Below are 27,889 nucleotides of genomic sequence, written 5' to 3' on the forward strand. Positions count from 1 at the left end.
GATGACAACAAACGACGTACAACATACAAACACAACTTATCACGCAAAAAAAACATGATTAGATATGAGATGCTTGACTCAAAATAAGAGAAAAATGATTTCTTCTTTTGGCGAGAGCAAGCAACCATAAAATACAAAAAATTAAAAGTGACAGAATCCTCCAACAAAAATTATGAATAGTAGTCCGTAATAATAGAAAATAGGAGGCAAAAAATGACCACTACTCGCTATCGTCCTTCTGTTGAGCAGCCAATGAGGTCGACAAAAAACGTCGATAGATCACCAAGGTCGATCAGCGTAGAGGTAGAGTTACTGTAGTCGTTTTGAGAAACACAACATGCCGGAGTTACTGGTGGTGTTACGACCGTAGGTGCTAAAGTATAGGTAAGTTATGAATATGTTCCCTTCCTCTCCGCTACATATATATATATATATATATATATATATATATATATATATAAGCGGTCAGCGTTGAAAACACGAAAAACGAACGAAGGGGCATGAAGACTGACCGCATGAGAAATTAGTGTTATAATTCATCGTGCAGGGCACACAATGCGAAGAAGTCGAATGTAGTTCGGTAATTTCTTTATAAAAGGCGTCATCGGGAACTAAAATCATCCACGATTTTAATACCTATTCACTTCCATTCTGAATAACTGAATATGTGATTTTTTTTAGAAGAATTAACACGTGCTAGGTCAAGTAAGTAGAGGCAGATAACTCTGAGACACAAATGCAGAGACATGGGATATAATTCAAGGCGAGGCGTGAACAGAAAGCGACATTTCAAGAAAAAAGCACTGATAAGAGTACAAAAAATGAACGAATTTAATTGCCTTGGTTGTCTGCATTTGGAACATAATTCTCCTGCTCCAACACAGCGGCGCATGGATTGTGCTGTGGACATGTGCACTGCAAGAAAATTCGTTACAGTTCTACCAAATCCATTAGATAGATACTACCAAAAGTTCCACAGCAGCTCGCATACAGGAAAGAGCTTACCTCTCTTCCCTCGACAATGCTTGCAACGTAGCAGCACTTCCCAAGGAATGGTGGTGTCCTACTCACTCCATTGTCCAATGGAACTACAGTCCTGCAATCATCTTGATTATCAAAGGACCTTAAAGGCACCAAAGACGATACACCTCGGGGAAAATGCGAACAATCGCGTAAGGCGATGAAATCAACCCGCCGATTAAGTCAGATAAGTGAACATATGCATTGTGTACGCGTTTCAAAAACAGCTTACTGGATCAAATATTTGGCAGAAAGAGTAACCAGTGGTCTCGAACCAGAACGAAAACTGTTATTCTTATTCTCATCCATCTTTTCACAGCTACATATTAAACATGCAAGTTACATCGCGACCGACCTAATAATAATTTCAATTCAATAAATAAAGGAGAACTTACGAATCTTGTTGCAGAACTTGACGTTGGAGAGGAAGATCACTGTTTTTCATTGTGCTTAAAAGAAAATGTATTGAAACTCAAGTAAAACTAATTCAGAAATATTAAAAGATCTGACCTATTGTTTCTCATACGGTGATTAATATGAGAGTGTTCGCGACTGACCAAACTACAGCTGCTCCTTTGACTACTGCGACTCACAAAACTGTCAGTATTCCTAGCTTCCAAAGCACTAGTTGGGCCTAGCGAAATATCTTAAAAAACCAGTGGTCACAAAACACAACACACAAAGCAAAAACATTTTTGGATTCCAGAAATTACCTGAAGGCGGAATGAGTCTCGCCCTAATCGGTAGCTCTGTGTGAGGTGAACTTTTTCGGTTGTTAATTTTATTTCGTCGCGAATGCACCGTGGGGTTCAGTCTATCGGGCGCTGAAAATACTCAAAATTTCGAGTTTTTTTTTCCGTTCGAATGTAAAAATTTCGTATATATTCGTTAATGAAGACAACTATAGTATAGTCGGGTCAAAACGACATGGATCGGCTCGGTTCAGTTGCATAAGCAGCTGCACTCATACATGCGATAGTCGGAGCCGGTGCTCCGACCCCCTTCGGTTTTGCACCATTGCCAAAGAACCACCCTTCACTTTCGGAGGGTTAGCAAAGGGACACCTTCACTTTTGGACGGTTTTCGAAGGGATCCTCATCATTTGAGCTGCTCTCCATGGGCCAAACCCCTTCACCTGAAGAGGATCCGGCTCCTCCCTATCGCACCTATCGCTCCGCTTAAATCGGTTCAGAAGAGCGTAGCAGTTAGAATCGAGGGCGAGACCATTAGTAACACCACCCACTGTCGTTCGCGGTAGTCCTACCTCGATCCCATCCGTTTGCCCCAACGCGCCACTCCGAGCTACTTACGCTTCTATTTCAACAAATTCATATCGTTTTTACCCGACTAAACCACGGCTCCATGCAGGTTTTATACCAAGGAACACCACTTCACTCTACCTACAGTCTGACCCGTTGACCACACGGAACTAGTCGATATATTATCGCAGGAAAAGGTTTCTTCCCTTGGTTCCAATGTCTATGCAAAAAAAAAAACAGAATACGTCCTGACGAAGATAAAAATTTATTTTAAAGTAATGCCAACCAGTCCAGCTCCGTCGGCGATAACAGCAGCAGATTCAAGACACAAATTATTCCTCGCGTCTTCCAGAATCTCAGTGATATATCTGGCAACCTTTCCAGCTGTTACGTCTCGCGGATTGATGACGAAGTTTCTTGTGGAGTTACCGTTAGTTAGCTCTATTTCAACGTCATATCCGTAGTCTAAAATTAGATATTTCCAAGTGTTCTCAAGCAAGAAGTTATCCCAATACACTCTTCCCCACCAAAATTATAGAACACTAAACTTCTAACCAAATCGAAAAAAAATCCTTTGCAATGAGCGCAAAATCCAACATTCTTTTCCAGTACGTGCATAAATTCGAAGATTCGAGGACTGCTAAACCCGAGAATTTGGCATTATTAGAAAATTTGAGAGTCGAAGCATTCGATTATAAGAATGAGGCATGTGAATATGTTGTTTTTGTATTTCCATCAAAGTTTAGAAAGAAAAGCACCATGACCTTGCTTATGCGATGCAAGTAGTGGAGAGGAAACAGTGGCCACATAACACTTAAAGACGTGCGCGTATTCTGACTTCGTAGTTGATGGTCATTAATGTAAAACAGAGCATAATCAGATGTGCACGAATTATATCGCTTAGGAACTTATCATTATTATTTTGGAACTATTAGGTTGATGCAAAATTAATTTCGGTTTCGAAGTATGTGTAAACGAAACAATTTTTTACCATAAATTATTTCGTCTTAAGGCAAACAACACATGCCAAAGAACACAATAGACGATGTTCATGCGTAAGGGATGGGTCTCGGTTGCCCCATTAACCCGCAGCGGAACAAGCATATCCGAATGCACCAGCTACGTTTATCTGGGTCGGGAAATAAACATAAAGAACGACCTGACCTTAGAGCTGCCCAGGAGGAAACGAGCGGCTTGGGGAACGTAGAAGAGCAACGAGGATGTAGTAAAGAAGGAAACCTAGGAACACTCGGTCCGTGCTCACCTCTTCAACACCACAGTACTTTCTGCTTTGACTTATGCTTCAGAAACGTGGGGGTGTCGCAAGCAGGAAGAAAATGCGGTGAACGTCATTGAACGCCCAATCGAGAGAGTGATGCCAGGAGCATCCCGCTTCACGCAAGTGAGGGACGGGATTCGAAGTTCTATCCTACGTCAGCTACAGAAGATTAGAGACGGGACCGTGTTTGCCAAGGAAAGCAAAGTAAGGTGGGCCAGACACGTAATGCGTTTCAACGACAATCGTTGGACCACAACCGTAAGCAATTGGATACCACGCGACATCAAACGCACCGCACGAAGACAGACCGCCGACCCGATGGTCAGACCTCCTTACGAAGTCCTTCAAAGAAAAATACTATTCCCGGTGATCAGGAGAAATGGAAATATTATTGGTCCCCGATCGAGCAGATCAATGAACGAAGGAAGCACAAATGATACAGGTGATCCTATTTATATTTTGGGATTTATTTTTCCCTTCGTCTAAGGGTAGACGCCAAACGAAGATCTATTAAACCCTTGCTCACATAGTCCTCCAATTCTATTTCATAATAAAACTTCCACTCAAAAATTTTACCTATATCTATCCCAGAGTAACAATCATGATCATGCTATATAGCTCTTATTGCTATTATTCTTTATATGTATTCTTCTTATATATATATATATATATATATATATATATATATAATGTATGTATAGGGGGTGCGACGGGTCCCACTGCGTCAAGTTGCAGCGCCGGTGCCAGATAGCCACAAAATGGGGTGGGACGGGCCTCTCGTAGTAGGATTGGTGCGCAACAACTTCGTGCGGATGTCGTAAAAGGTAAATAGGCCGTTGCATCCGTTTCATATCTATGGCCATTGTACGTGCTGCATTGTACTGACCACTCCTTCAGAAGTGGAAAAACTCATGCGAACGGCTGCTTAAATAGTAGCGAACAGTTCACATGATCTGATGTGGAACGTTATCTTTATCAGTACGATAATGTTGTTCACGTCATATTACGTCATTAATAATCAAACATCATTCTGTGACAACTATTGGGAGAAAACAGTAGGGAAACCTATACCTACAGAAATGCCATCAATTCGCGTCTATGTAATGTTGGTATCGAAAGAGTGTCTGAAGACTGACTGTCCTTCAGCTGCAGAAATAAGGCGAATAGAAAGAAAACTATGAAAATTTCCCCCTAAACTTATTTTAAAAAGAGAGGAAGGCGTTGTCTGAAGTCCGGCTTTAGCCGGACGTTCAGGCTGGTACATTAATAAAAGGACATTTATCACCAGCGATTAAAATATGAAGGTAGATACCAGGAATGATAAAGTGTTTTCTATGCGGCTCCAATTTGCAGAACCAACAACGGTAGCACACTTCACGTGCAGCCATAAAAAAAGCTGGATAGTGGAACTTCGACTTGAAGAGAATTCGTCTAAACAGAGTTGATTTAAGATAGATGGAATGCCCAATGCCAGAATGGATGAATAAACTCTGCGACTGACAAACTGTTTGCACTACAATGGCCAAAAGCCATGTGTAGCTTCGTCAAGACATCCTCGAGTTCTCGCCGATCAGCGATTCTATGTTTGCCATCCATCAGTACTTCTCGAACTTTTGGTTTCCTGAAAAATCGTTTTAACAGACTCTAGACAATAGTTGTAGTCAAATATTGAAGAATACTTTTAATTCATTCAGTGAAAGGATAAGCTTCGTAGAACACGGAAAAGGACGAAAATCAATGCAGAAGCGCAGAATATGCAGAAAACCTCCATGCAACTTCGTGGTAAACAAGTATGCAGAAGAAGTGCAAACTAGAATAACACTTTTAGTGTTCATGGCGCATACATACGTCATGGAATGCACTTTTTGCACAGGCGCGCGCTACTTAAGAGGTTAATATTAGCAGCTCATTATTGACGATAAAGTCGACTAAACAAATCTCATTCAAACAACCAGTTCGGCAATGTCCCTGATGCACTTTACACACATTTAAAAAGTAATGAAATGAAAAGCAGAAGGGAACGCTGCTGGACCATGCAGAACTCTCACCGTTTCAATGCTCTTATTTGACTTATGTTGAAAATCCTAACATCTAATTAGCTAGTAGCGGTTGCGGCAGAACTAATAACTTTTTCTAAAGGTACATAAAACACTTTGCCATTTAGATCATAATCAATTTCAAATTTTCATGCCTGAAGAAGGACGGAATGTTGGTCCAAAGTACAATAAATAATGTCTAAATGAGCCTGTTATACATACTTAACTCTATCCGAGGTTCATTAAGGTGCTCCTCAAACTGAAATTTGGGCTACTTTTATTGTTTTGCTGCGTCGCACCCTATAACGAACGATAGCGGAATTCCAATCCAGAGCGGTAATAGTGAGCTAAGAGTAAGTAAATGACACAGAGAAGGTACTTGCATACCCTTTTCCAAAAGCAAACCAACCCCGTCGTTCTGATAGCTCACGCGACATTGAGTGATATTTGTTAGTGCGTGGTAAATCAAACGCTCGTTCCGCGTGCTTCTACGTTTGGCAAAAAAAAAGGAAATTGTTCATACTGGTTATTGGAACCACTCAATTAACACAGAACCATACTATTGTGATCTTTCATAGCTGCAATTATTTCTGGTTGTCAAAGACTTTAAAAAAATCAAGTTACATTGCGAAGACAAAACAAACAAAAAAAAAACATGCAAGCATGCACTTGAATAATAGGAAGGTGGATACACAAACAGCACATGTTATCTCTTACTTAAAGCTGAAATATGAAATGGTAGCTACAATGTCCCAGCGAGTTGTCATTAGTTTCGGTGGTGAAAATGCAGTATTAAACGTGAAACTGCGGTAAGAAAGACTACTCAGAAGAATTGAAATACCAAAATATGACATTCTAGGCTCTACTATCAAATTGTTGAATGTGGTAACATCTACATCTGTACTGCTTATTTTCTATTTACATTTACACTCGAGGCGACTCACGGTTTAGTATATTTCGGCACAGTTATCTGAAACTGGCCCAAATCCACTTTATCCGAGACCGAACGTAGACTGAGCAGATATCCTCCATTTGCTTCGCGCACAAATATTAGTGCAATGTACTTCACTTTAAAAAATTCTCATAAGACAACTCTTTAAAGAAAAGACTCAGTGAAGTGAGAACAGAGAACAGGTAATTGACTAAAACACAGTGCACGAACCACATTCGACAGTACACGGGAACCAGCGTCGAGATACGCCCTTGTCACGACATTCGCATTGCTTAATCACGCTGTAAGCCGTTATATCAAACGGCTCGCTCGACCATACTACTGGATGTGTTACCTTGACACTGAAAACGTGATATTACTGTAAATACGGGGAAGTATAATCGAGCACAAATGACTGTGATCGGACGAATGGGGGCGATTGTGATATCATCATGCTATATAATAACGAGCTTATTCTGTGCGTTTGTATGTATGTACGTATATATATATATATATTATATATATACATATATATATATATATATATATATATATATATATATATATATATATATGCGTGTCATGAAATTCCAAAAAAAAAAAGAGGGAAACGGGTACAACAACGTCAAGTTGGTGCGCGCCAAACAGCTATAAAAAGGGATGGACGGTTCTCAGGGCGCCTTATTTTTGCCAGAAATTAGAATCAATTGGGTTATTGTGTCTCAGCACTGCTCAATAGTTCCAAGCGATTGTGTGTAAAGTAAATGAGACATTGTGAACCGTTTTATGGTCATGAGACACTGCATGCGTCCAAATGTACGTCTCCGTATGCCCGCCCACCCGCCTACGGTTGCCCTCACCTTGTTTGCCGAATCCTTCATTCAAAGACTGGATACATGCATGCAGACAGCCGCTTAAATAGTAATTAACTGTCTACGTGATTTAACGTAGCGTCCTTATCTTTAGCAGAATAATGATGGTGTTCATCTCAGTTCACGTTTGTACTGTATGTATGTTGTATGTTAATTGCTGAGTAGAAAGAGTCCAGTACTATCTAGTACTTGAAATATGTTTTCAATTTGCTGGTGTATAAATAGAATATAGATGTAAAATCAAGTTTGAATATTCTCTAAATCTAAATGAAGAATACTCAGACACATAGTGAAATCATCACAAGAAAACCATCCATCAATGCGTATGTGTCTTATAAAAGAGCGAAATAAGCGTCGTTTGAGGAGAAAAGCATTTCTAATTCTCTGACAGAAATTCACTTTAAGTGGTCCTGCTTTAAATTTGTAGTTATAACTGAAAGGAAGCGAAGCAAGGCGAGCATTAAGAAAAGTTTAGCTGGACGTTCAGACTGGTATATAATATATCGAACAGTTAGTCTTTCCCACCTGGTGCAAAAACGCTCAGCAAAATCAGAAATCAGAAGGATTGTTTGATTCAACTCTTTACACCCACATGGATGCCGTAACAGAAGAGAATAATGTGGATTAGAAGTCACAATCTAGACCCGCACAAGTAATGAAATCTGCTTTACGAACCTCCGTCTCGTCTTCCTCTATGTAGGTGCAAAGAATTGCTTTCTTTTTCAACCAAATCCTTTGATTTTTGGACATGGACAGAGTGTACCACCGTTACTTTCGGCCCCATTCTTGGGAGATATGTCCCGGAGCTGCGCCATCACAGCAAAAAACACGAAATCGGAAATTCTCCCGAACACTGCCTTCAAGACGGTTCTCCCATTTCTTGGTGTGAAAAACAGGCGATACATACGTCTGATATAGTCACAAACCACTGAGATGGGTAAACGGCCACATTACTGGGTCGGCACCAGAGAGCAGTCAAACGGTTTCATCGCCGTTAATCGGGGCGCTGACATTGAAGGAGTGAGAAATGTCCGACGTCGTCGCGAGCAATTACCCTTATACAGCCAAGTTCTTTTGTTTCTGTTAGCCAAACCATGTTTACTGAAATACTGCACACTCTTGTCCACTGCAAGTTGAAAAGTAGGTAGCTATGTACGTGATCAGATGTGAGATTCTCATATGTAAGTGTTCATCTTCATGATAATGATCACCCCACTTTATGGTAGAGCAAGAGTTGAGATGGAATATTTTTGAAAGAATAAGTTTTCCCATTTCTTGGAGTGAAAAACTCGTTAGCGATCAGATAACTTCCATCACGATAAAGCACCAGACAGGGCAACTAAAGCAATTAATGGAAATGGTCAAAATGGACCTATCTCTACCATAGAAAAAGGCAAACTAGTGGAGAAAAAATTGGGATCATAGAAAGAAAACTACAAAAATTTTTTAAATTTCGAAGAACACTTCAAGACCAGGGTGGTTGTTGGATATTGTAATGATGACAGCTGTAATGACAATAGTGACAGCTTTTATTCCGTGGCAGAAAATCTCGCAACTTATTTCGTATTTCCACAAAATTTTGCGCATCTTAAAGGCATCACCCCACGAATCTGAGGTGGTGCAGATTTCAAGTGGAGTATTCGTATACGGGATGGGAGACTATGGAGAGGGGTGATTCCGTCCATTTCTTCCTAATTGCCGTAAAAAACGGCCCGGAAGATGCGGCACCGCACAAGTCTGGCGCGCTCCAGTCGAACTCCTTGTAGAAAATACTGCGCCAGAACGCCTGAAGTCGTATCTTCCGGGCCGTTTTTTACGGCAATTAGGAAGAAATGGACGGAATCACCCCCCTCTCCATAGTCTTCCATCCCGTATACGAATACTCCACCTGAAATCTATACCACCTCAGATTCGTGGAGTGATGCCTTTAATGCAAAAGGAACCCAGATGAACATTTAAAAATCCAACCTAGTTAAAGCAATGAGGAGCGGTGTTGAAGATGGCTGTGTGGAGATAACGGAATTGCTACAAAAATGGTGATATTATAGGCCAGTCAGGAGAGGTAGGATAGCAAACGCCGGAAACGCCGGGGAAAATGTAGGCGGGGGAGGGCGGACAAGCCACTAAGGCTGCAGTTCAGAACCGCGCGGCAGCACGGTTTGGCGGGTCTCACCGCTTTCCCGCGCGCATCGATACCAATCGGTATCGATGCGCGCGGGAAACTTTTCACTGGAGAAGTATTCGCGCATACATTTACGACACTATAAAATATTATTTTCTGATTTTGATTCCTTACTTTCCCCGTATTTTCTTGTGCTTGTCAGGGAAGTTTTATTTGTCGTTTTTAATGTGTTTTATTGGTTTGCTTGATGCCCCTCGTGGTTGTCATGATAATAGGGAGCTCTTCCTATTCTTGATGTGTTACGGGGAGTTCAAACATATATAATAAATATTTATTATTGGAGGTATAAGATATCAACAGTGGGGAGGGGGAAGAGGGGCTCGCACCAGCCGGGTGGCATGGCCGAGGAGACGAGACTGCTGTCTCGTTGGCGGACTGCCTCTGACAACACCTGATGCATGTCAGTAGTCGGCGGCTGCATCCCGACATGGTCGTTTGCGCACTCTCCTTTTTTGTGGTTTTTTCCTCAGACATGCATTATGTCCTCCAGTCCATGCGATTGCATACAAATTGGTAATATCAGCGTTCTTTTTCTTTACGTTTCTTCTCACATCGCTTGTTGTACCTTCTGCCATCCTTTGTTGTCGCATATATATGATCATGCGAACCACTGAATGCTCTGGAGGGGAAGTTCATGTATATTGTGATGTTGCTATTTGATACCTCCCAGAGGGCCTAGGCTTTGTTACTACATTATACTCAATCTCTACTGCTCAATTATAAGCTCATATTTATAAATAATTCGTATTTATCGAATTTGCACTTATTTGACTTTAATCACAGAATACTTAGTTAGATGGGCCTAGACGAGCGAGCCCCAGCATCTCTTCTACTCGTTTCGTTCCCTCGCTATTGTCATCCAAGATGTTCTCAAGCTTCGTGAGTGACGTTGACGAGGTCCTTGAGCCGTATCCAGCTGAGCTCTCAGCTGGTCCATCCGTGCAGCGAACACGTCACCCTATCTCGTCGGCGGTATCCCTCGAGGGCGTTTAGCATCTCTTGTTATCCAGTTTAGCGTTCCTTTAGTCCATCTATCGTCGATTCTTCTCATAATGTGACCGGCCCATCTATGCTTTGTTTTCGATATATATTCCGGTGAGTCGCGAAGACGGGACATTGCTCTTAAGTCGGAGCTGCGAAGACCGGCTAGGTGTTGTGTGCGCTGGTTAAACTTTAGAAAACATCTCTCAAGGCCTCTGTGGGTAGTAAGTAGCTTCCTAGCGGTGTCTGCCCACGTCCCCGCTGCGTAACAGAGCGCTGGGAGAACTGTCGAATCAAACGGATGGGCGCGGAAATCTTGGTCCGTCAGTTGGTCGATAGCTTCCCTGACGGGTCCCCACGCTGCTCTCCCCTTCTATTCAGTTCTTTCTTCACGTCGTCTTCCATATTCATAGATCCTCAGGTATAGTATGACTAACTTTCCACGATTTGGGAGCCCTTAAGTTGTACTCTTCCGTCCTCGCAGTATTCTTCTTCATCAACTGTGTCTTCTTTTTTCTTATTCGAATTTTGTGATTAAAGAATTCGCTAAAAGTCCATGAAATAAACATTCAGTTGTTGCGTTCTGGTTGCTCAAGGATATCTACCTTCTAAAGACCCCCGTTGTCAACCTGTATTGAAAAATCAGAAGAGAAAAAAAACAGCAAAGAAAGGAACGGAGAAAGTTTGTGCCTCTGCGCGATTAGGGGTAAAATGACGAATGGAACTAGCTCCGACTGAGTACTAACTCGCTTTTTTTTAAACCGATCATTTGCGATCACATTGCTCTCTTCACTTTTGATACTGCTGCAGTCGTTTCAGCGCCACATTTAAAGGTCCCGCAATACACCTAATACGGTATAGCAAATACCCAACAAATACGCTGATTAATTTCAGTTGACGTAAGTATTGAATATGGATAGGTCTTGAAAGACAATAGTTCGTGGGCTGTCACGTCAAAGGACCACTGCTGCCAGATGGCGACGACCAACAAAATGATGCATTTTCGGCAACGTTGGTGATACGTCTCTGACAGAAACAGCAATGGAAATGTGAAAAATACAGTGAATAGATTCAACGAGCAAAGTTGACAGCAGCGAGAGCTGAAAATGGGAAATGTAGTAGATGGTTTCATCACTGAATCCACGTAAGGTTGATAATGCCAACAGACAACTGAGTGTGAATGTTAACAAGTTGAAAAAATTGCCAATACAAAAATTTACTTTATCCAAGTAGCAGCTCATCTTCGAGAAATGACAAATAATTGACGCACCAAACTTCAGCATTACAGTGTCCCAACACTTCGTGTACAAACTTCATCACAGCAGTTAGCTCGCCACGGCGTAAAACATGTCGATGGAGACCACTGGCTCGTCCTTTCACCAGTTCGCCGTGTATGTCGATAAAAAATGACCCACATTTTCTTCTAAAAAAGGAGCTACGGTGCCGTAGTCCCTTCAGTATTAAACAGGAGATGTACCTGAATTCAACCTTTGCTGCCTGCGGATTGGAAGTTAGTTTGAGGAATGGTGGATATGATCTAGACCTCAGGTAGCTGACAATACCATCGTATACGCAATCCTTCTCACAAGACGGAGAGAAGCGCGACTAAAAGTGGAAGGGAGATTTGTAAACCTCTGGAGAAACTAAGCGGTAACGCCCTTATTGGGCGCAGAATAATAATAACTGCTTTTTCTCGAATTTTCGAGGAAATTACAACTCCAAGAGTTTCATTTGCCTGGGGACCTGTGTACACCGATAACATAGTTTTTGATTAGAATAGTAATTTTAAAAAATGCATATATAGCGAGTTCTTCAAAATAATTCAAAATCTTTGGCACCATGAGCAAAAACTGTGGGTACTTTCGCATTCAGATTTGTAGTGTTTTTTTTTTCAAGATGGGGTACGTTGCGTGAGATGCCCCGCCTACGGTTAACTTGGAGTATTTCTGCCACCTATCAGAGTAGGCGAAAGCTTTTCTAAGAATGTTTGGTTGTTCGAACCACCAAGTTCAACCCTTCAGTCATTGCTTCGAACAACGCAAGGGACGGATGAGCATTGTTAATACCACATAGATCTGATCTATTTTAATCAAAACCGTTGTCTAAGCCTACATGTGAACGCCAAATACGGGAAAAGAGAAAAGAAAAGAAAAGCACAAAATGGTGTTCATATGTATAGCAGTTCCTGTAAATGATTGCCGTCAACGTTCGTTAATTTTTCTTCATTAATAAGCACTAGAATTCGTATAATTGAAAAAAAAGAGCATATATTTAGATGACCCAACAACGCGAGATTCTCACATCATTTTGCGAGCTCTAAATATGGATGGTCAACAAAACATCTGATCAATTAGCAAATATTTCAAGTACTAATCAGTCAAACAGGGTATTTCTCGCATACAGCCGAGTTAACGAATACTTAAGAGATCACGGACTTCCGATCAATTCAGTTGCGGCATTGATTGCGTGCGCTCGATTAACGGGTCAAAAACTTCTTGTGATGAGTGAAATAATTCTGAATTCGTTTCCACGTTACTGTTGGTGCTGAAAACCAAAACCAAAACTTAAAACCTGATGATCGGATAACACCATTCTTCGCTGCGGTACCCGATGGTCCCGACACAATGAATAGTCATAAAGTTCTCATCGAAATCTAACGGAAAACAATTGCATTTGACATCTGACTTCGATTCCTTCAAGCAAGAAACACAAACACTGGCAAATGTACACGATGCAAAACACCATATCCATACTTTACAAGATAATCGTTGTTTGCAACCGAACGTGGAACGAATAGTGGAAAACGAATAGCGAATAGTGGAAAACGAACAACGAATAGTGGAAAAATCCTAACCTCAATGAAAACAATTTGAGAAACATCGAGAGATTGAGATTGTGGCATCAGCACATCTGCAGATGACGGGTCGAGATCTGGAGATGATTTCTGCTTCAAAAACAATGAAACTTTGTTAACGAACTCTTCTTCAACTAACTATAACCATAAGATGGTAGAGACACCTAAGGTCATAGGAGAACTGCTGAATTGTCTTCAAAAAATGTCTGTTCCGGAAAGTTCGGCAAGAAACCAACCTTCAGCAGCGATGGCAGCTGTTGCTGCAGGACTTGGAAGTGAACGACTTCTTCGCGATGGAGTCATAGTTTTGGAGAAGAGGAATCAAGCAGAAGTAATCCTTAGAAGAAGACCATTGACAGCGTTAACATAAGCAATAGTACTCCAGCAAATTGCTGCTCGGTAATAGGATGTAGTTAGTAACACACTCACCATCGGAATGACGGACAAGAATCCTACGGTGATCGTGGCGAGACCACGAACAGTAATTTCTAGCAGTTCCTTTTAGATGATAATGCTTTAGTTTTCGTTTATAATTTTATTTCGTTTGCTTCGTTTGTTCGTTATTTTGCGTTTCGCTAAGGAACATGAAGAGTGCAAGTATTTCCTTCAGCCTTTTCGATGTGAGAGCTACGAAGATGCCGGAGTCCAGGTCGAGAACTGAGCCGTGGATGTGTTCATCGATTTCACATTCCAGATTCGAGCGGTTTTGCCGATTAGGGTGTTCCTTGCCGGTATCAGATTCGCTCTACACAGTAAGCGGACGGCTTCTATCGTGACGAAGTGGTTTTTCGCTCAGACATGGCCCAATCATTCGACTGAGACATTCCAGCTGATTGAAAGGATGGGTTCACGTGGTGGATTCAAGCGTTTTTACAAACATTGATTTGCATAATTCTTGCCAAATTTGAAAGGGGATGACTTTGGTACCGGTTAGGAAGACCCAAATCATAATGGATCAGTATGCACGAATCTCCCAGAAATACATATCGTTCGACTTAGCTAGAAATGCTGAACCGAACCAGTGTGCGAAGTAAAGGAGAAAAACAACTTCGTCATGAGATGAAGGATAGAGGTTAAAGTTTCCACTGGGGATGCGCCAATGTCTGGCCTATAAATGACTTGAGGGGGTTGGCCGATGTATCAAGTCAGTGTTTTTATCCTGCCAGACAAGCCTGGTACCAATTTGTCCACCCGGAGGATGAAATGCTTGGTTGGTGCTGCACCGGTTTTGAACCATCAATCGATCGTATTGATCAGACCTCTTCAAGCCAGCATACGCTTATGAAGCCTATGCTTAGGCTTATTTAGCTTAAAGTGAGTCCATCGTCCTAGAAATTGCATATTTTCTGCCCGGTGTAACTAAAATTGTTAAAATCCTGCAATTTACTTTCAGAAAATCCTTAAACCCCAAATCCGCAACGATTTGCGTGGACTATCAGCGAACATAGGCTTATTTAGCCTATGCTGAGCCCTTCTCTCTAGAGGTTGCGTATTTTCTGCCCGTCTTCGGTAAAATTGTCAAAGTCGTGCAATTTTCCTTCAGAAAACCTTCAAACCCCTCATCCACAGCGGAAGGACTGCCAGCCAGCTTAGGCTTATTAAGCTATTTTGCCTTAGCCGAGCCCGGATCTCTACAGATTGCGTATTTTCTCCCCGGTTTCGTTAAAGTTGTTAAGTTCCTAGTATTTCCCTTCAGAAAACCCTTAAACCCCACCTCCACAACCACCCGGATGGAATACCAGCCACCTTAGGCTTAGATTCATCACCCCACGAATCTGAGGTGGTCCAGATTTCAGGTGGAGTATTCGTATACGGGATGGGAGACCATGGAGAGAGGGGTGATTCTGTCCATTTCTTTCTAATTGCCGTAAAAAACGGCCCGGAAGATGCGGCGCCGCACAAGGCTGGCGCGCTCCAGTCGAACTCCTTGTACAAAATAGTGCGCCAGAACGCCTGAAGCCCCGGGCCGTTTGTTACGGCAATTAGGAAGAAATGGACGGAATCACCCTCCTCTCCGTAGTCTCCCATCCCATATTCGAATACTCCACCTGAAATCCGTACCACCTCAGATTCGTGGAGTGATGCCTTGCCAAGCATCGCCGTAGGTGTGCCGTTATCGTAACATGGCGTAAGTGTGCCGTAATCTATTTAGATTTCGTTCAAATTTATTTTAGTCGTGTTTTCTTCAGGAACCATATCGTACATACTTACATGACACACACTCTATTGCGAAAAAATGCTGGCCTAGTTATAACACTCCGTAAGTTAGATAGTTTTGAGAGGGAAACAAGAATTGAGTCTGTATTTTAGCCAGACTTTTCTTTAGAAAACATTTTTTTTTTCGACAGGGCTTTTATTAAGCTTATTTTCCTTTGGAGCAATATAGTTCAGGTACTTCCCTAAAATCTTTGGATGGTCTGAAAGCGGAAGAATGGTGAAGAAATATGGCGATTGGTTCAAGTGATTCTTAGTTGCAGTACAATATAAAGTTACAGTGACAGCGCATTTCAAATTACTTGCTGTAATCATACCATAATTAACTACTTGCAAACAAATGCATAAAAGAAGTGTTTTCCAGCTAATTCTAGTACTTTTTGGTTTTCGTTGTCCCCTTATTTCTCATTTGTTGTGATTGCTGGATTAGTTGTGGCAAAAATAACAACAGTAATGTACAAACGCAGACAGAGCATGAGTCTGCAGTTATTGGTAAGACTCAAGTCAAGTTCCTGATCTCAGAAATCGAAATAAAGGTAAAAACTATGTCATAGTAATTTCAGTTACGAGAAGACACCTCGAGCATTGATTTTCCGCAGAGATCATGACGATGTGACCGATATGAACAGCATGATTCGACTAATGTGAGCCCTTTGAGCAGCGTCTTTCTCTTTATTTTTGCACATTTGAAAAAGACGGTAGTTTTTTTTTTCGTTGTTGTTGTTTCTTTGTTTTCTTTCAGAAGAATAGAACTAGACCCTTTTTTTAGAGAAGAAGTTTCTGTGGTTACGTTTGTAGAACATCTTTTTTGTTACATGAGGAAACCTTTTGACCGTCGTACTTTTAATATGAAAACCCGACGAAAACAATTTCTTCTTTGGTGTTTCTGTTCATGAAAAAACAAACCTTTGATTTGCGTATAGGTCTTACGAAGTATTTACGTATACTTGCAGATTTTTCCGATGAGAGTCTTACCGACGTTTTATTTCATATTCTGGTGAAACATTTACATCTAATTCTAAACTTTCATCTGTTTCAGTTAGTATCAATAGTTGGCAGTTAAAATTCTCTGTTCAAATTACTATGAGAAGACGTTTTTGATCTATCTGTCCCAGATCGTTTGATCCGTAGAGACAATTCTTCTCCTACACGTTTTCGTTTCCAAATTACTTCACAGTGCTGAACTTTGAACCCATTCTTGTTCTTGTTTTCACAATATACGTTCCTTCTAAATTATTTGTAAAGAATCTGAATGGTTAATTCCTTAACAGACACTTCACAAGTCGTTGGAAACCTGTGTATCTTTTGGAGAGATTTCTTCTTTGTTTCTCTTCTGCTCTGTACTTTTTTTTACTACATACTCAAGTAGTGTAATGCCTGGAGAAATTTTGCGTTCTTTGTGCTCTCGTTACCGTAGACTTAACTCCGGTAATTAGGAGGTGTGGTTCTAAATTCTTACCCTGCAGTGACATGGATGGTATCAGAAATGATTATTGCTCTCGTTTAGTCGCATTTAGTCACAGAGAAACCATCCACATTCCCTAGAAAACATTAGAAACCTATCTATATAGTATGTTACTGCTCTTTATATATTGCACCATGAATCAAAATTTTTAATGTGCTGTAACTGGTACAAACTCTTTTAAAAGAGTAAGTGCGGAAAATTTATGTGATCCTGAGTTCCTTTAGTATGGAACAATAGATTGTTTAGGTTCAACTAATGGTCTTTTAAGGTCAAACAATTTCATTGAAGACCCACTATCCAGGTGCGAATGCGATCCGCCGTACTCTGGAGAGAATGCTACCTCCTGTCGCAGCGATCTGAATCCACCGAAGATCACGAGCCACGGACATGAAGGTGAGTTAGGGTTTAGTCTTTTCAAATATAAAAGTCGCTTGCCCGTTAACCATTTTCTCTGACCAGCTCTTCAAATCCACAATATGTTTCGGACTAATGTTTAATTACAATCTCAGTCATTGCTGGTTTTCTAGGTAACTAATTCGCATCTGATTGAGTCCTTGTCATTCACCGCCACTGCTGGTCCCACCCACGGCCCTACACTTGTCTTTGATTGGAACAGAGCACCATTCAAGGATATAGTGCCGCACAATGGGCAACCAACGCAATGGACGTAGGTTTTGTAAAGTTCTTGGATGTATTTGGAGTTTTTGATTGTTTCACGTTCTTCTGATTCAAAGCGAGCTGACTCAACAGCTGACTGGTTTTGAGAAATCTGCGATGTTCCGCATAAAATCAGTAGTCTCTGTAGATCGTGTAGGTAGTTTGGCGAAGAAAAAACTGCAAGAATTCAATCGTAAGCAACACATCTCTGGTCTGCATATTATTTTGGTCATCCTTTTGTTATTTCCTGAAAAATTAGTTCTCTTAAACGATCCGTGATCCTCTTGAGTTCTTGGATTTTTTTTCTCAATTTCAGATTCAAGCTTATCAATCATCAGTGGGAGTCATCATTGTACACTAATAACCAGCAATTTGGTCCAAATTTTGCTCAACCCTAGATCACTCGGATAAAACTATTGTAAGGGGAGGAGGGCAGCAATCATTTCCCTTTCAGAAATATTGTAGCTACTAAATATCTTTTCTCCGGAAGCTGTTATATGGGAAGTTAGAGACTAGATAGTTGAGAAATATTGCAATAGTTAAATTTAATAATACAGTATAATACATAATACAGTATCTTCACTTTGCCTAGACTGCTTATTTGATGTCAACATCAGAATATGACCGTGTTCTAAACTTCACTGCTGAGATTGTGATTTTATATTGTTTCTGTTATTATTCTTTTCTATTTTTCTTCTAAATTGAATGTCATAAAGGATACATTTTTCCATAAGTTCTGCCCAAGACCTCCTATTAAAAGCGGAACGATGACGCGATAAGTCAAAAAATTAACTGACTGCTTCATTTTGCAGTCATAATAGTGTTCATTACTAATTTATACAGACAGTTCGAATTTGATCACAACCGATTCTGCTGCCACCTCACGTATTTCACGGATCTCTTTCGGCGTCGGAAGTCTGAAATTTAGAAGACGTACGGCTGCGAAAAACTGCAAAATCATGAAAAAATGTCGCTGATTACCCGAAGTGGGGAATTAATTATTCGGTATTTTAGGAAGCGTTAGCGCATAGTCAGCTTAAATTCGTGATTATTCGAGCAGGTCATTCGCATATGAACTGCTCGAAATTCCGAATAACCAGAGTTCACCTTTCAGCTATAGAATAAAGTAGTCCCCGGAGTGCTGTCATCAAGAAAAGTGCAACCGTACTGCAATAACGATGTTGGGCGGTGAAGCGGCGAAGAGCGAGATAATACAGTTAGACCCAAAGATCGCGTTCTCTATAAAGTATATGTGTTTTCATCGAGAAAGTACTGCGTAATCCGAGGAATTCTGGCATATTTCTCACTGACAACTCCTCGAGGGGTTTTGATTTTCTGTAAGGAAGTCGTGCTTAGAAAACCAAAGAGTACGAAAACAGTTCCTTGCAGTGGATCCGGTGCTGATCAGTTCACTTCTCTCTTTTTGAGTTAGTACTGCCGAGACTAGATATTGTTTCTATGTAACCACAATCCTATTAATCCCGTGGTTCATCGATTTGCTCGAGCGGGCACCAGTAATACTTCCGTCTGTCTCTGTCGCGCGCGAGTTTTGCCCAGTGGAATCTCTCATCGTGAGAGACCCGAAGAGCATCGTATTTTCTTCAAAGGAGTTCGTAAAGAGATCTGATCATCGGGTCGGCGGTCTTCCTGCGGTGCGTTTGATGTCGCGTTGTACCCAGTCGCTTACGGTTCTGGTCCAACGATTGTCGTTGAAACGCATCACGTGTCCGGCCCAAATATTTTTGCTTTCATTGGCATATGCGGTAGTGTCTCTGATCTTCGATTGGTAACGTAGGAGTGAACTTCGAATCCCTTCTTTCACTTGCGTAGAGCGGGGTACACATAGCGTCTCCAATTCAACTGAATTCAATTGCACGTTCTATGACGCGGATCGCATTTTCCTTCCCCTTGCGAAACGCCCAGGTTCCTGAAGCTCAGGTCAAGGCTGAAGGGACGGTGATGTTGAATAGGTGAGCACGAAACTGGATGTTCTTATTCCTTTTCACTACATCCTCGATGCTCGATGATTTCACCACCTATATATACATAGCTGGAGCGTTCGGATATTTATAGATGATAGATGATAGGATAAGTGAGCGTAAATAGGGCATCTGAAACCCATACGTTACTCATAAACGTCGTCTTGTCTAGGTTCATTCCGACAGATGACGGATGAATAGCCTCGCAAATGTTTTGATGAGTACTGGCGGTAGGTACTTCAGATGTTCAGGCTTCATTCTGTCGGGACCGGGTGAAGTACGATTCTTCACCGACATGATGGCACGTCGGATTTCGGAAGGAAGGACCTTTGGAATGACATGTCCATCTTCCAGATGGTGAGGAGGCAAGTGGACGTCGTTCTCCAAGAGATCTGAGTAGAAATGGTGAATGACTTTTTCCATCCCACTTATCGCTGCTGTGGTTGTTCCATCCGGAGAGCAGTCATTACTGTTTTGCGATTGGCGAAGTTCGGACGGGCGTAACAAATGCTCTGCCCCTCCTCTCCAGCTTCAGCCAAGCACTTCTGCTCTTCTCTCTCTCTCTCTCTCTCTCTCTCTCTCTCTCTCTCTCTCTCTCTCTCTCTCTGAGATCTTCCTTTATCGCCTCTCTGCAAAGTCTTGCGAGCTCGGACGTGCTTTCTTGGTTGCCTGCAGGGCGTGAACGCTGACGCATCAGCTCTAGAGGACAAGCGCCTCTTGGTGGTTTTTCGAACTCTTCGCTTTTCTCGTACAGTCGTGAAGATGTCCTACAAGCCGTTCATATTCGTCGTCGATGTTGTCCATGACAGTATCTTCCCAAAAGCCGACAAACGAAGCGAAGAGCCCCCAGTCGATGATGGTTCTGGAAGTTCGCTTAGTGAACTTCGCGGCTTTTCTCCTTTCCGTGTGAAAGAAAATTTTCCTCGAAAAAAGCGGTGGTCCGATCCCGTACAAAACTTTGGTACAACGGCAACATCCGTCAGGTAAAACCTTTTACTGACGATGATGTGGTCCATTTCATTATGATACCCTCCATAAGGTGACTCCAACGTCCAGCGTAGAGAGGAGGGCTTCTGGAATTGCGAGTTCCCATGGATGATCTTAGTCGTCATGATGAACTCGGAGAGCCTCTCTTTTTGCTCATTCCACTGAAGGCCGTGCGTTCCGATGTGAACCTCTTCAGGCGTTCTTCTGGGGCCAATTTTGGCGTTGAAATTACCAGTTATGACCTTGTAGAAGGTATGATCTTCTCTGTAGAACTTCCCCAAGTCTCTCTGTAAAGCTTCGACTTCTTCTTCTCCGTAGCTTGATGTTACAGGGTAAGCGACGAAGTTGGTCGATTTTTATTGCCACATTTGAGTTGACGAGAACACCAAATCCACCAAGTGCTCTACTGTCGCATGTTCCAAAAAACATTTCTTCTCCAGTGTCATACACGGCGTTCAGTGGGTGGCGTGGCGTCCCCGTCTCGGTCAGTCCGATGACGTCGTACCTGAACTCCCTCGCTTGTATCATCAGATCTTTGACGGCTGTTTCCGATGCAAGCGTACGTACGTTATAAGAACAGATCGTCATCCTAGTCCTTTTGTGTTTCCTACATGACCTACATGACTCCTGCAACCCTGTCTTTCCTGGCCCTACCATACCAGGCTTTCCTTCGGAATCAGGAGACTCTTTTCCATTACTGTGTTTCGCATAAGAATTTAAAATCCATGGGCAGGTTGCAAGCCTCTAGTCTGATGAGTTTGAGAGAACGTTGCGTTTTCCCGGAATGGAGGGGTTGAGCTTACTCGTTGGAGATGACTCCAAACCGCCTCGTTTGCACCTCCCTGTCATTTGATTGCAGGCTTTTGGACGGACCGACGGGGATACAGTAGTATTATGAGCCGATCCTGGCACAGCAGAAACAGGGAGTCCATCTCTTGAATCAACCTGCGTCTCAGGCCAGCTACAAGGTCGCTTTTGGTCCGCGATTAGACCCCTATCCACCAGCTGAGGACGGGCCACAAAGCCTCGCGACTAATCGGCTGTGATCCCTCTAAGGCTGCCTGCAGAGTTCACAGCCGCGCGGGCGCTATTTGGTGGTTATTGAGCGCACGATTGCGATTCAATAACCATCAAGCGCAGACCTGTGCCTGCGGGCGGCGCCGCCGGCGCGGCTGTGAACTCTGCGGGCTGCCTAATGAGGGAGATCCGTGGCCTATTAATCTACTAAACGATTAACCAGCTGAATGAGAACTGAACCTCAGGGATACTTTGGTCTTTCAAAAAGCACTAGGATTTTCTCATACGAAAAAATGATTTATGAAATGCTCTTCAATTTCAAAATAGCGAAAGCGTTCAAATTCTACCAGCTTCACCCATGTTTCAGGGGATGTTTGGGGGATTCTCACAATGCAACAGAAGCACTTATAAAAAATGAAAAGATGTGAAGTGGAGGCTCACACACACCTTGGAATAATTGCTGATAGGCTTTTTGCTGATTCAACGCTCGATTCCATGATGATATGCTCCAATTGGGCGACTGATGTGGGCCCCGTAGCAAATTCACCATAACTAAATGATTAATATTTGCTATCCCCATCTTCGTGATTATCTTTTCATTTTTCCATCATTCCATCTTTTTTTATTGTTATTTGTTACTCATTTTCTATGATGTAATAATATAGCATATTACCTATTCTTCATTTTTCACACTCTATCGCCCCCTATATTCTTGTGTTGTTTATACTTTAGTGTACAATAACATCGTAAAGCATCAAGTACATCTTAGGACAAGAAAGATACAGTATCTGTGTAACTAACGTAGTTAATTTGCTTAAGAATGCAGAGAGCAATCTAAATATTATATTTGACATATATAGTAGGCAATATTCTCGATAGTAAATTAGAAAATAATTCCATCTAGACGTAAAGGAAGATATCTTGGAAAGGATTCTATTCATATGTCATGAATGTGATTTTTGCGTTTTTCAAACACCGAAACAGCGGTCGAATGTCGGAAATTTTCGAGCATTCACCGATTACATCACTTTTCGAGTTGAGTTTTGTTTGGAGAAATAAACAAACGAGCAGATCTTCAGTGATATGTTGTACTCATATTTGGAAAAGCTCTAGGAATACTACCTTCTTAATTTCGTTGGACTAATTACTTGCATTATTTACATTTAACGATGATATAGTTAATAGATGCGGTTATTAGCACATTTTGCAGTCATTTGCACCACAAAGAGCGTGCAACTGTGACGTTATATCAAGAGAGTTTTTCCGCTGCAAAAATACGATCATAATAAGCAAATACTCAGTGGTTTTTTTCCTTTAATTCATTGAAAAAATGTCTCTAGGGTTGACACTGCCTGGTACCAGAAGAAACTGCTAATTTTCAGCTAGTTTTATTGAGAAAAGAAAGATAATTTTAGTTTTATGTAAGCTCAGGATTGTTAGTCAAGTAGTTCAACAGCTTTACAACAAAAACACATAAAAAAGCTATGTTTCGTAAATAATTAAACTTGCATCATGTGTTTTTTTTTCATTTCGCATTGTAAATCTTTTTTAGTATTGTGGGCAGTATTTGATTTCGTTCATAAGCGGACAGAATAAGCTTAGAGGACAGTGGAGAAAGAGAAAGAGGAATGGATCTCAAAGTCTTCAGGAAGTGGAAACACCCATGGCAAACCGCTGCTCAAATAGTAGCTAATAGTTCGCATAATCTGGCGTGGAACGTTATCTTTGTGAGTACGATGTTGTTCACGTCGGTTTACGTTAAAACATCATTCTGTTATAACTGTTAGGGGAAAATAGGAGGAAGATCTATACTTCGAGTGATGCCTTTAAGTTTTGCCTATAATATATTTGTAAGGAGTGCTTGGAGCTAAAGTCTTAATGTTCTCCAAATGTAGAAATGACGCGTTTAGAAAGAAGAGTTTTAAAGCTTTCGCCTTTATTTATAGTAAAAAAAGATGAAGAAAGCGTTGTTAGAAGAACATAAACTTAATTTCACAGAAAATTCCGCTACTATTATTTTTATTGATTCTTGATTGATTAGTGAACGGGAGCGAAGTGAACACCATAGAAAATCTGAAGTCCGGCCTTAGCCGGACGTTCAGACTGGTAATGAGGTGACATACGTTTACTTCATTCCGGAGAATCAGATCGGGTAGTTGGGGATTGTCATCTTCACATAAGATAAAATTAAAGACTGTCAAAAGAGCTGAAGTGAATGCGACTAACCTTGAGAAGTCAAGCTCACAGGGGTTTGGAATAAGCTCAGTTCATTTGTGTATGCTTCTCGAAATTCGTCGTTTTTTTTTAAATAAAACAAAATGGAAGTACCACAACTGTGATGTGATTGATAAGAACTTCTTTGCTTTTGCAAAATGTCAGAATGTGACAGAAAATTCTAAATTTCTCAACTTTTACTATTTTTGGACCCTGTCTAAATCCTCGTATTCCCAGAGCTCCGAAATTTCGTTACTGGTCGTTGATGTTGGTTATCATTAGCTTTAAAACCAACGTGTAAAGTAGTTCGACTACAAATTTTAAATAAGATGATAATATTTTAGCTTTAATCTGAGTCGTTCTGGAAGAAAAAAACCCACTATTGACATCAATATGAAGAATTTTAAGCCAATTCCAGAAATTTCTATTTTTGACTAATTCGTGTGGATTTCTTTGGGAGCTCTTCCTAGTTTATTGTCTTTATCCTATAGTTTTCTTTCGTCTCAATTGTTATTAAGATAACAGTGAAAGGTGTCTCACGATGCTACGTAGCTCTGAAGTCACACGAAAAACCCACCAAAGCAATTCTCTCCTCGCTTTCTACCTTTGCATAAATACGTTGATGGAAGTGACTGGATTTGTAGAAAGCCGGACACGAACAGCATCACACATAACAGCCCAAACATCGAAGGATACATTTTTGCACCTGAAATCGTTGCGTATTAAGACTTCTATGCCATAAAACAGAATTCAGCAAACATAAACTCGACATGCGCGAGAAGGACGACGATACACAAGTTGATCACATTTACTTCACCCTAGATTTGAAAAATCGAATGTTTTGGAGTTCTATTGCTGGAAGGTGAGCATCCCAGAAAAGCAACGCGCCAATTTTGCGGAATCTCGTAAAGACCTTATTTAGAGAACATTACTTGCATGAATTTCCTCTATAACACCTGAACACCACCTTGTTGCCTGAAGTCCTCATGTGGTAGAACAACAAGAGAGAAGGGAATGAAATACGAAAGGCGGCGTCCTGCTGTGGTGCACATTGGCTCTGCTGGACGTCCTACAGAGAGAGTTATATATCATATCAAATCAAACGAGCTTAGATCCAAATTCTTCAAAGTAGACCATTTTACAGAAGTCACCTTAATGAAACAATCATTTTTTGTGAACTAAAAAGTTCATAATCTAGATCGATTCTTTTGCTTTGAAAAGTATAGGAAAATCCATGGTACAGATTGACCGTCACCATGCACTTCATCTAGCACCAAAAACAGCTGGAAATCTTCTGATATAGGTCAGACATTTGGAGATATTTAGTGCACTTTTTCCCTCAAAATATCCGCCCAGCCATTAAATCGAAAACAGGAAATAATGGAAGCGACAATAGCTAGTGAGCACGATGTTCTTCTTCTGATGGCGACCTTGTTGGGTTTTTTCGGCAACGTTCACTAATAGAACCCCGAAAAAAAAGAAGTTCCATATATTCCTCTCATGAATTATTCAAATGCACTATGCAACTATTCCCACATATAGTTCTTCATACGTAATTATGCATTTAAGAGTGATTTGGAGGCTTAAATTAGTGAAATGATCCTAGTGAGAGAAAATGCAGAGGAAAATAAGCGAATAGCGAAAATGTACGAGCCAAAAATAACAATCAGTTGTCCTAAATACTAAATAGACACATACTTGCGCATCTGTTTGTAGTGCAGCTACATAGCTAGTGTCCCAAGTGGAATATACGGTCCTCTATCGGAACAATTACTTATATTCTTCGTGCAGGTATCATAATCACAATCACGATTAGAGGTCTGTTGTAGCCACACGGTCGATGGTTCAAAACCGAGCTTTTCATCCCTCTGGGGTCAATAAATTGATAGCAGACTTATCTGGGAGGATAAAAACACCGACTTGATCGACGCCTGGCTCGTATAACTACATTGTATAGGCCAACATGCGTTCCAAAACTTCAACGGTTGCGAATTCCAGTAGAACAGGGAACGGTCAAGAGGTACCCGTAGGATTTCCGCGCGCGTCTTTTCGCGTACGAATTTCCGATAGTAGGCGCTCAGTTTACTTCATTCGTACATCAGAACTTGCCGCGTCAATTCATTTCCACTCCTCTGCCTTCCAAATTCGCAGCATCCACCGCTTCGTCGCGGCGCGAACGTCGCGCGTGGCGTTGATCTGAGAACAATTGGGGGTGGGCGGGGTCTGGTTGTTCACAGACGGTCGTGGAGGATGTCTGGCTGGTGGAGTGGCAGCCGTAATTACTCGGAGGCGTGGTGCTGAAGGCTGGTCAGGAGCGGTTGGCTGGGTTTCACGGGTACTTCTTGTCCGTAACAATAACTTATGCAGAAAGTCCATGTTACATTATCTCTGCTAAACAATAGGTGGTAAGAGGAGGACGGACGTATATGAATATGAATCACCTGTCACCTGTGCTCCCGTTTGTCGATTTGCACATCTGGGCACCAGTAATACTTCCATTCTTTCCTGTCGCGCGCAAAGGTTACCCACTGGCTTCTCTTCTCGGTCTGAAGGTCTGTCCATAGGATCGGTACTTTTGATGTCGCGTGGTATCCACCCGCTTACGGCTCTGGTCCAACGATTGTCGTTGAAACACATCACGTGTCCGGCCCACCTAATTTTACTTTCCTCGGCGTATGCGGTAGCGTCTCTGATCTTCGATCGGTAACGTAGGAGTGAACTTCGAATCTCTTCTTTCACTTGCGTAGAGCGGGGTACACATAGCGTCACCAATTCAATTGAATTCAATTGCGCGTTCTATGACGCTGATCGCATTTTCCTTCTCTTTGCGACACGCCCAGGTTCCTGAAGCTTAGGTCAAGGCTGAAGGAACGGTAGTGTTGAGTAGGTGAGCACGGAGCTGGATGTTCTTAGTCCTCTTCACTACATCCTCGATGCTTTTATACATGAACATGCAGAGATATGATTCTAGTCAACTATCTAGTATCGTATAACCTTTTGTAGGGCGATATTGTAACATTACAGTAGTGCAGTGTTACAGTACTGTAGCGTATTAGTGATTTACATTATTCTTTTATTCAAGTGGGATATCCACTGGAATGAGGACTACTTAATCCAGAATACTTTCTAAAGAGTTAATACTAAAAAATTTAATTACGCAAAGTAATCTCTTCTGTTACTTTGCATAATTAAACGAACACTACTTTTTCCACATTCAAGAAGAAGATTGATGGCCACAGTCACAAAATTTACTAAAATAAGGAATGTAGTGGAAATGTAATGGGTCCGGAGCTGTGCAAAAACGATGAAGGACAAAATGCCATAAGGGAAATTGTCTAGCTAATCCGAACAAAGCTTAGCCGTTTGTCTGGAAGGAATATCTTATCCCTTTTAGTATCACTGAATCCACAGAGATAATTATCCGATACTTTAATTCTTTGCTTAACTGAAATCTAGCGAAGTTTTCTTTTCTAGAATTTTCTGTAGAATGGAAAATTTTAAGAAATCCCGAGTGTGTAGAAACACGACAGAAAGACTGGAAATGGGAAAAAAAGCTTACCTTACGTTTCCATGTCATATGTGCATATATGTACTGACTTACCTTTAATCCTTACAGTGATCCTATCAATACTATCAGTGGCGTCTTTATTTTATTGTATAATTTCATTTTACTTGCGCCAGTTTTATACATTAATATTCATTATAGCACAATTTATTAATATTTGCTATATTATACTATTTGATTGATTTATTATGTGTCCAATTTGTTTCTTTGATTCTTTTTATTTTATTTTCATTTTTATTTTTTTATTTTTTTAAAATTTTTCATAGCTATTTGAGCTATATGAAATCCTGGAAAATTTCGGATTTCTCCGAGGTAATCGCGTCTTTTGTACTTGTGTACTTTTATGATGAATAAACCAACGATGAGTGTTAAAAGTA

General features: G+C 41.2%; 3 protein-coding genes across 8 annotated transcripts; 1 reads left to right on the plus strand and 2 right to left on the minus strand.

The window, feature by feature from the left end:
• Window positions 1–227: 227 nt before the first annotated feature.
• On the minus strand, window positions 228–13,717 carry RB195_008277 (uncharacterized protein; the record flags this gene model as incomplete). 3 transcript variants are annotated; one of them, XM_064194699.1, is made up of 18 exons in its annotated part: window positions 228–373; window positions 513–611; window positions 840–915; window positions 1,006–1,096; window positions 1,416–1,469; window positions 1,531–1,666; window positions 1,734–1,844; window positions 2,421–2,499; window positions 2,566–2,744; window positions 4,871–4,989; window positions 5,060–5,179; window positions 6,539–6,662; window positions 6,757–6,887; window positions 9,366–9,422; window positions 11,831–11,983; window positions 12,038–12,165; window positions 13,415–13,491; window positions 13,651–13,717. In XM_064194699.1, 18 exons carry the CDS (start codon window positions 13,715–13,717, stop codon window positions 228–230), a joined length of 1,947 nt encoding a protein of 648 aa, XP_064045844.1. The 3 variants fall into 3 exon arrangements, with proteins under 3 accessions (XP_064045844.1, XP_064045843.1, XP_064045842.1); XM_064194697.1 differs by lacking the exon at window positions 9,366–9,422; XM_064194698.1 differs by lacking the exons at window positions 2,421–2,499; window positions 2,566–2,744; window positions 9,366–9,422.
• Window positions 13,718–13,850: 133 nt separating this feature from the next.
• Window positions 13,851–18,148, plus strand: RB195_008278 (uncharacterized protein; the record flags this gene model as incomplete). Of its 3 annotated transcripts, none has more annotated exons than XM_064194701.1 (9): window positions 13,851–13,871; window positions 13,935–14,063; window positions 15,604–15,674; window positions 15,806–15,874; window positions 16,192–16,272; window positions 17,362–17,394; window positions 17,465–17,486; window positions 17,621–17,760; window positions 18,067–18,148. In XM_064194701.1, the coding sequence occupies 9 exons, from the start codon at window positions 13,851–13,853 to the stop codon at window positions 18,146–18,148; spliced, it is 648 nt and encodes a 215-aa protein (XP_064045845.1). The 3 variants fall into 3 exon arrangements, with proteins under 3 accessions (XP_064045845.1, XP_064045846.1, XP_064045847.1); XM_064194702.1 differs by lacking the exons at window positions 13,851–13,871; window positions 13,935–14,063 and adding exons at window positions 15,538–15,542; window positions 16,115–16,120 and having other exon boundaries at window positions 15,806–15,848; XM_064194700.1 differs by lacking the exons at window positions 13,851–13,871; window positions 13,935–14,063; window positions 15,604–15,674; ... (2 more) ...; window positions 17,362–17,394; window positions 17,465–17,486 and adding an exon at window positions 16,103–16,120.
• Window positions 18,149–18,608: 460 nt separating this feature from the next.
• On the minus strand, window positions 18,609–26,584 carry RB195_008279 (uncharacterized protein; the record flags this gene model as incomplete). 2 transcript variants are annotated; one of them, XM_064194704.1, is made up of 4 exons in its annotated part: window positions 18,609–18,667; window positions 22,181–22,285; window positions 24,525–24,653; window positions 26,473–26,584. In XM_064194704.1, the coding sequence occupies 4 exons, from the start codon at window positions 26,582–26,584 to the stop codon at window positions 18,609–18,611; spliced, it is 405 nt and encodes a 134-aa protein (XP_064045848.1). The 2 variants fall into 2 exon arrangements, with proteins under 2 accessions (XP_064045848.1, XP_064045849.1); XM_064194703.1 differs by lacking the exon at window positions 26,473–26,584 and having other exon boundaries at window positions 24,525–24,645.
• Between the last annotated feature and the right edge of the window lie 1,305 nt (window positions 26,585–27,889).

Source organism: Necator americanus, chromosome III (assembly GCF_031761385.1).
Source record: "Necator americanus strain Aroian chromosome III, whole genome shotgun sequence".
Lineage (NCBI taxonomy): Eukaryota > Metazoa > Nematoda > Chromadorea > Rhabditida > Ancylostomatidae > Necator > Necator americanus.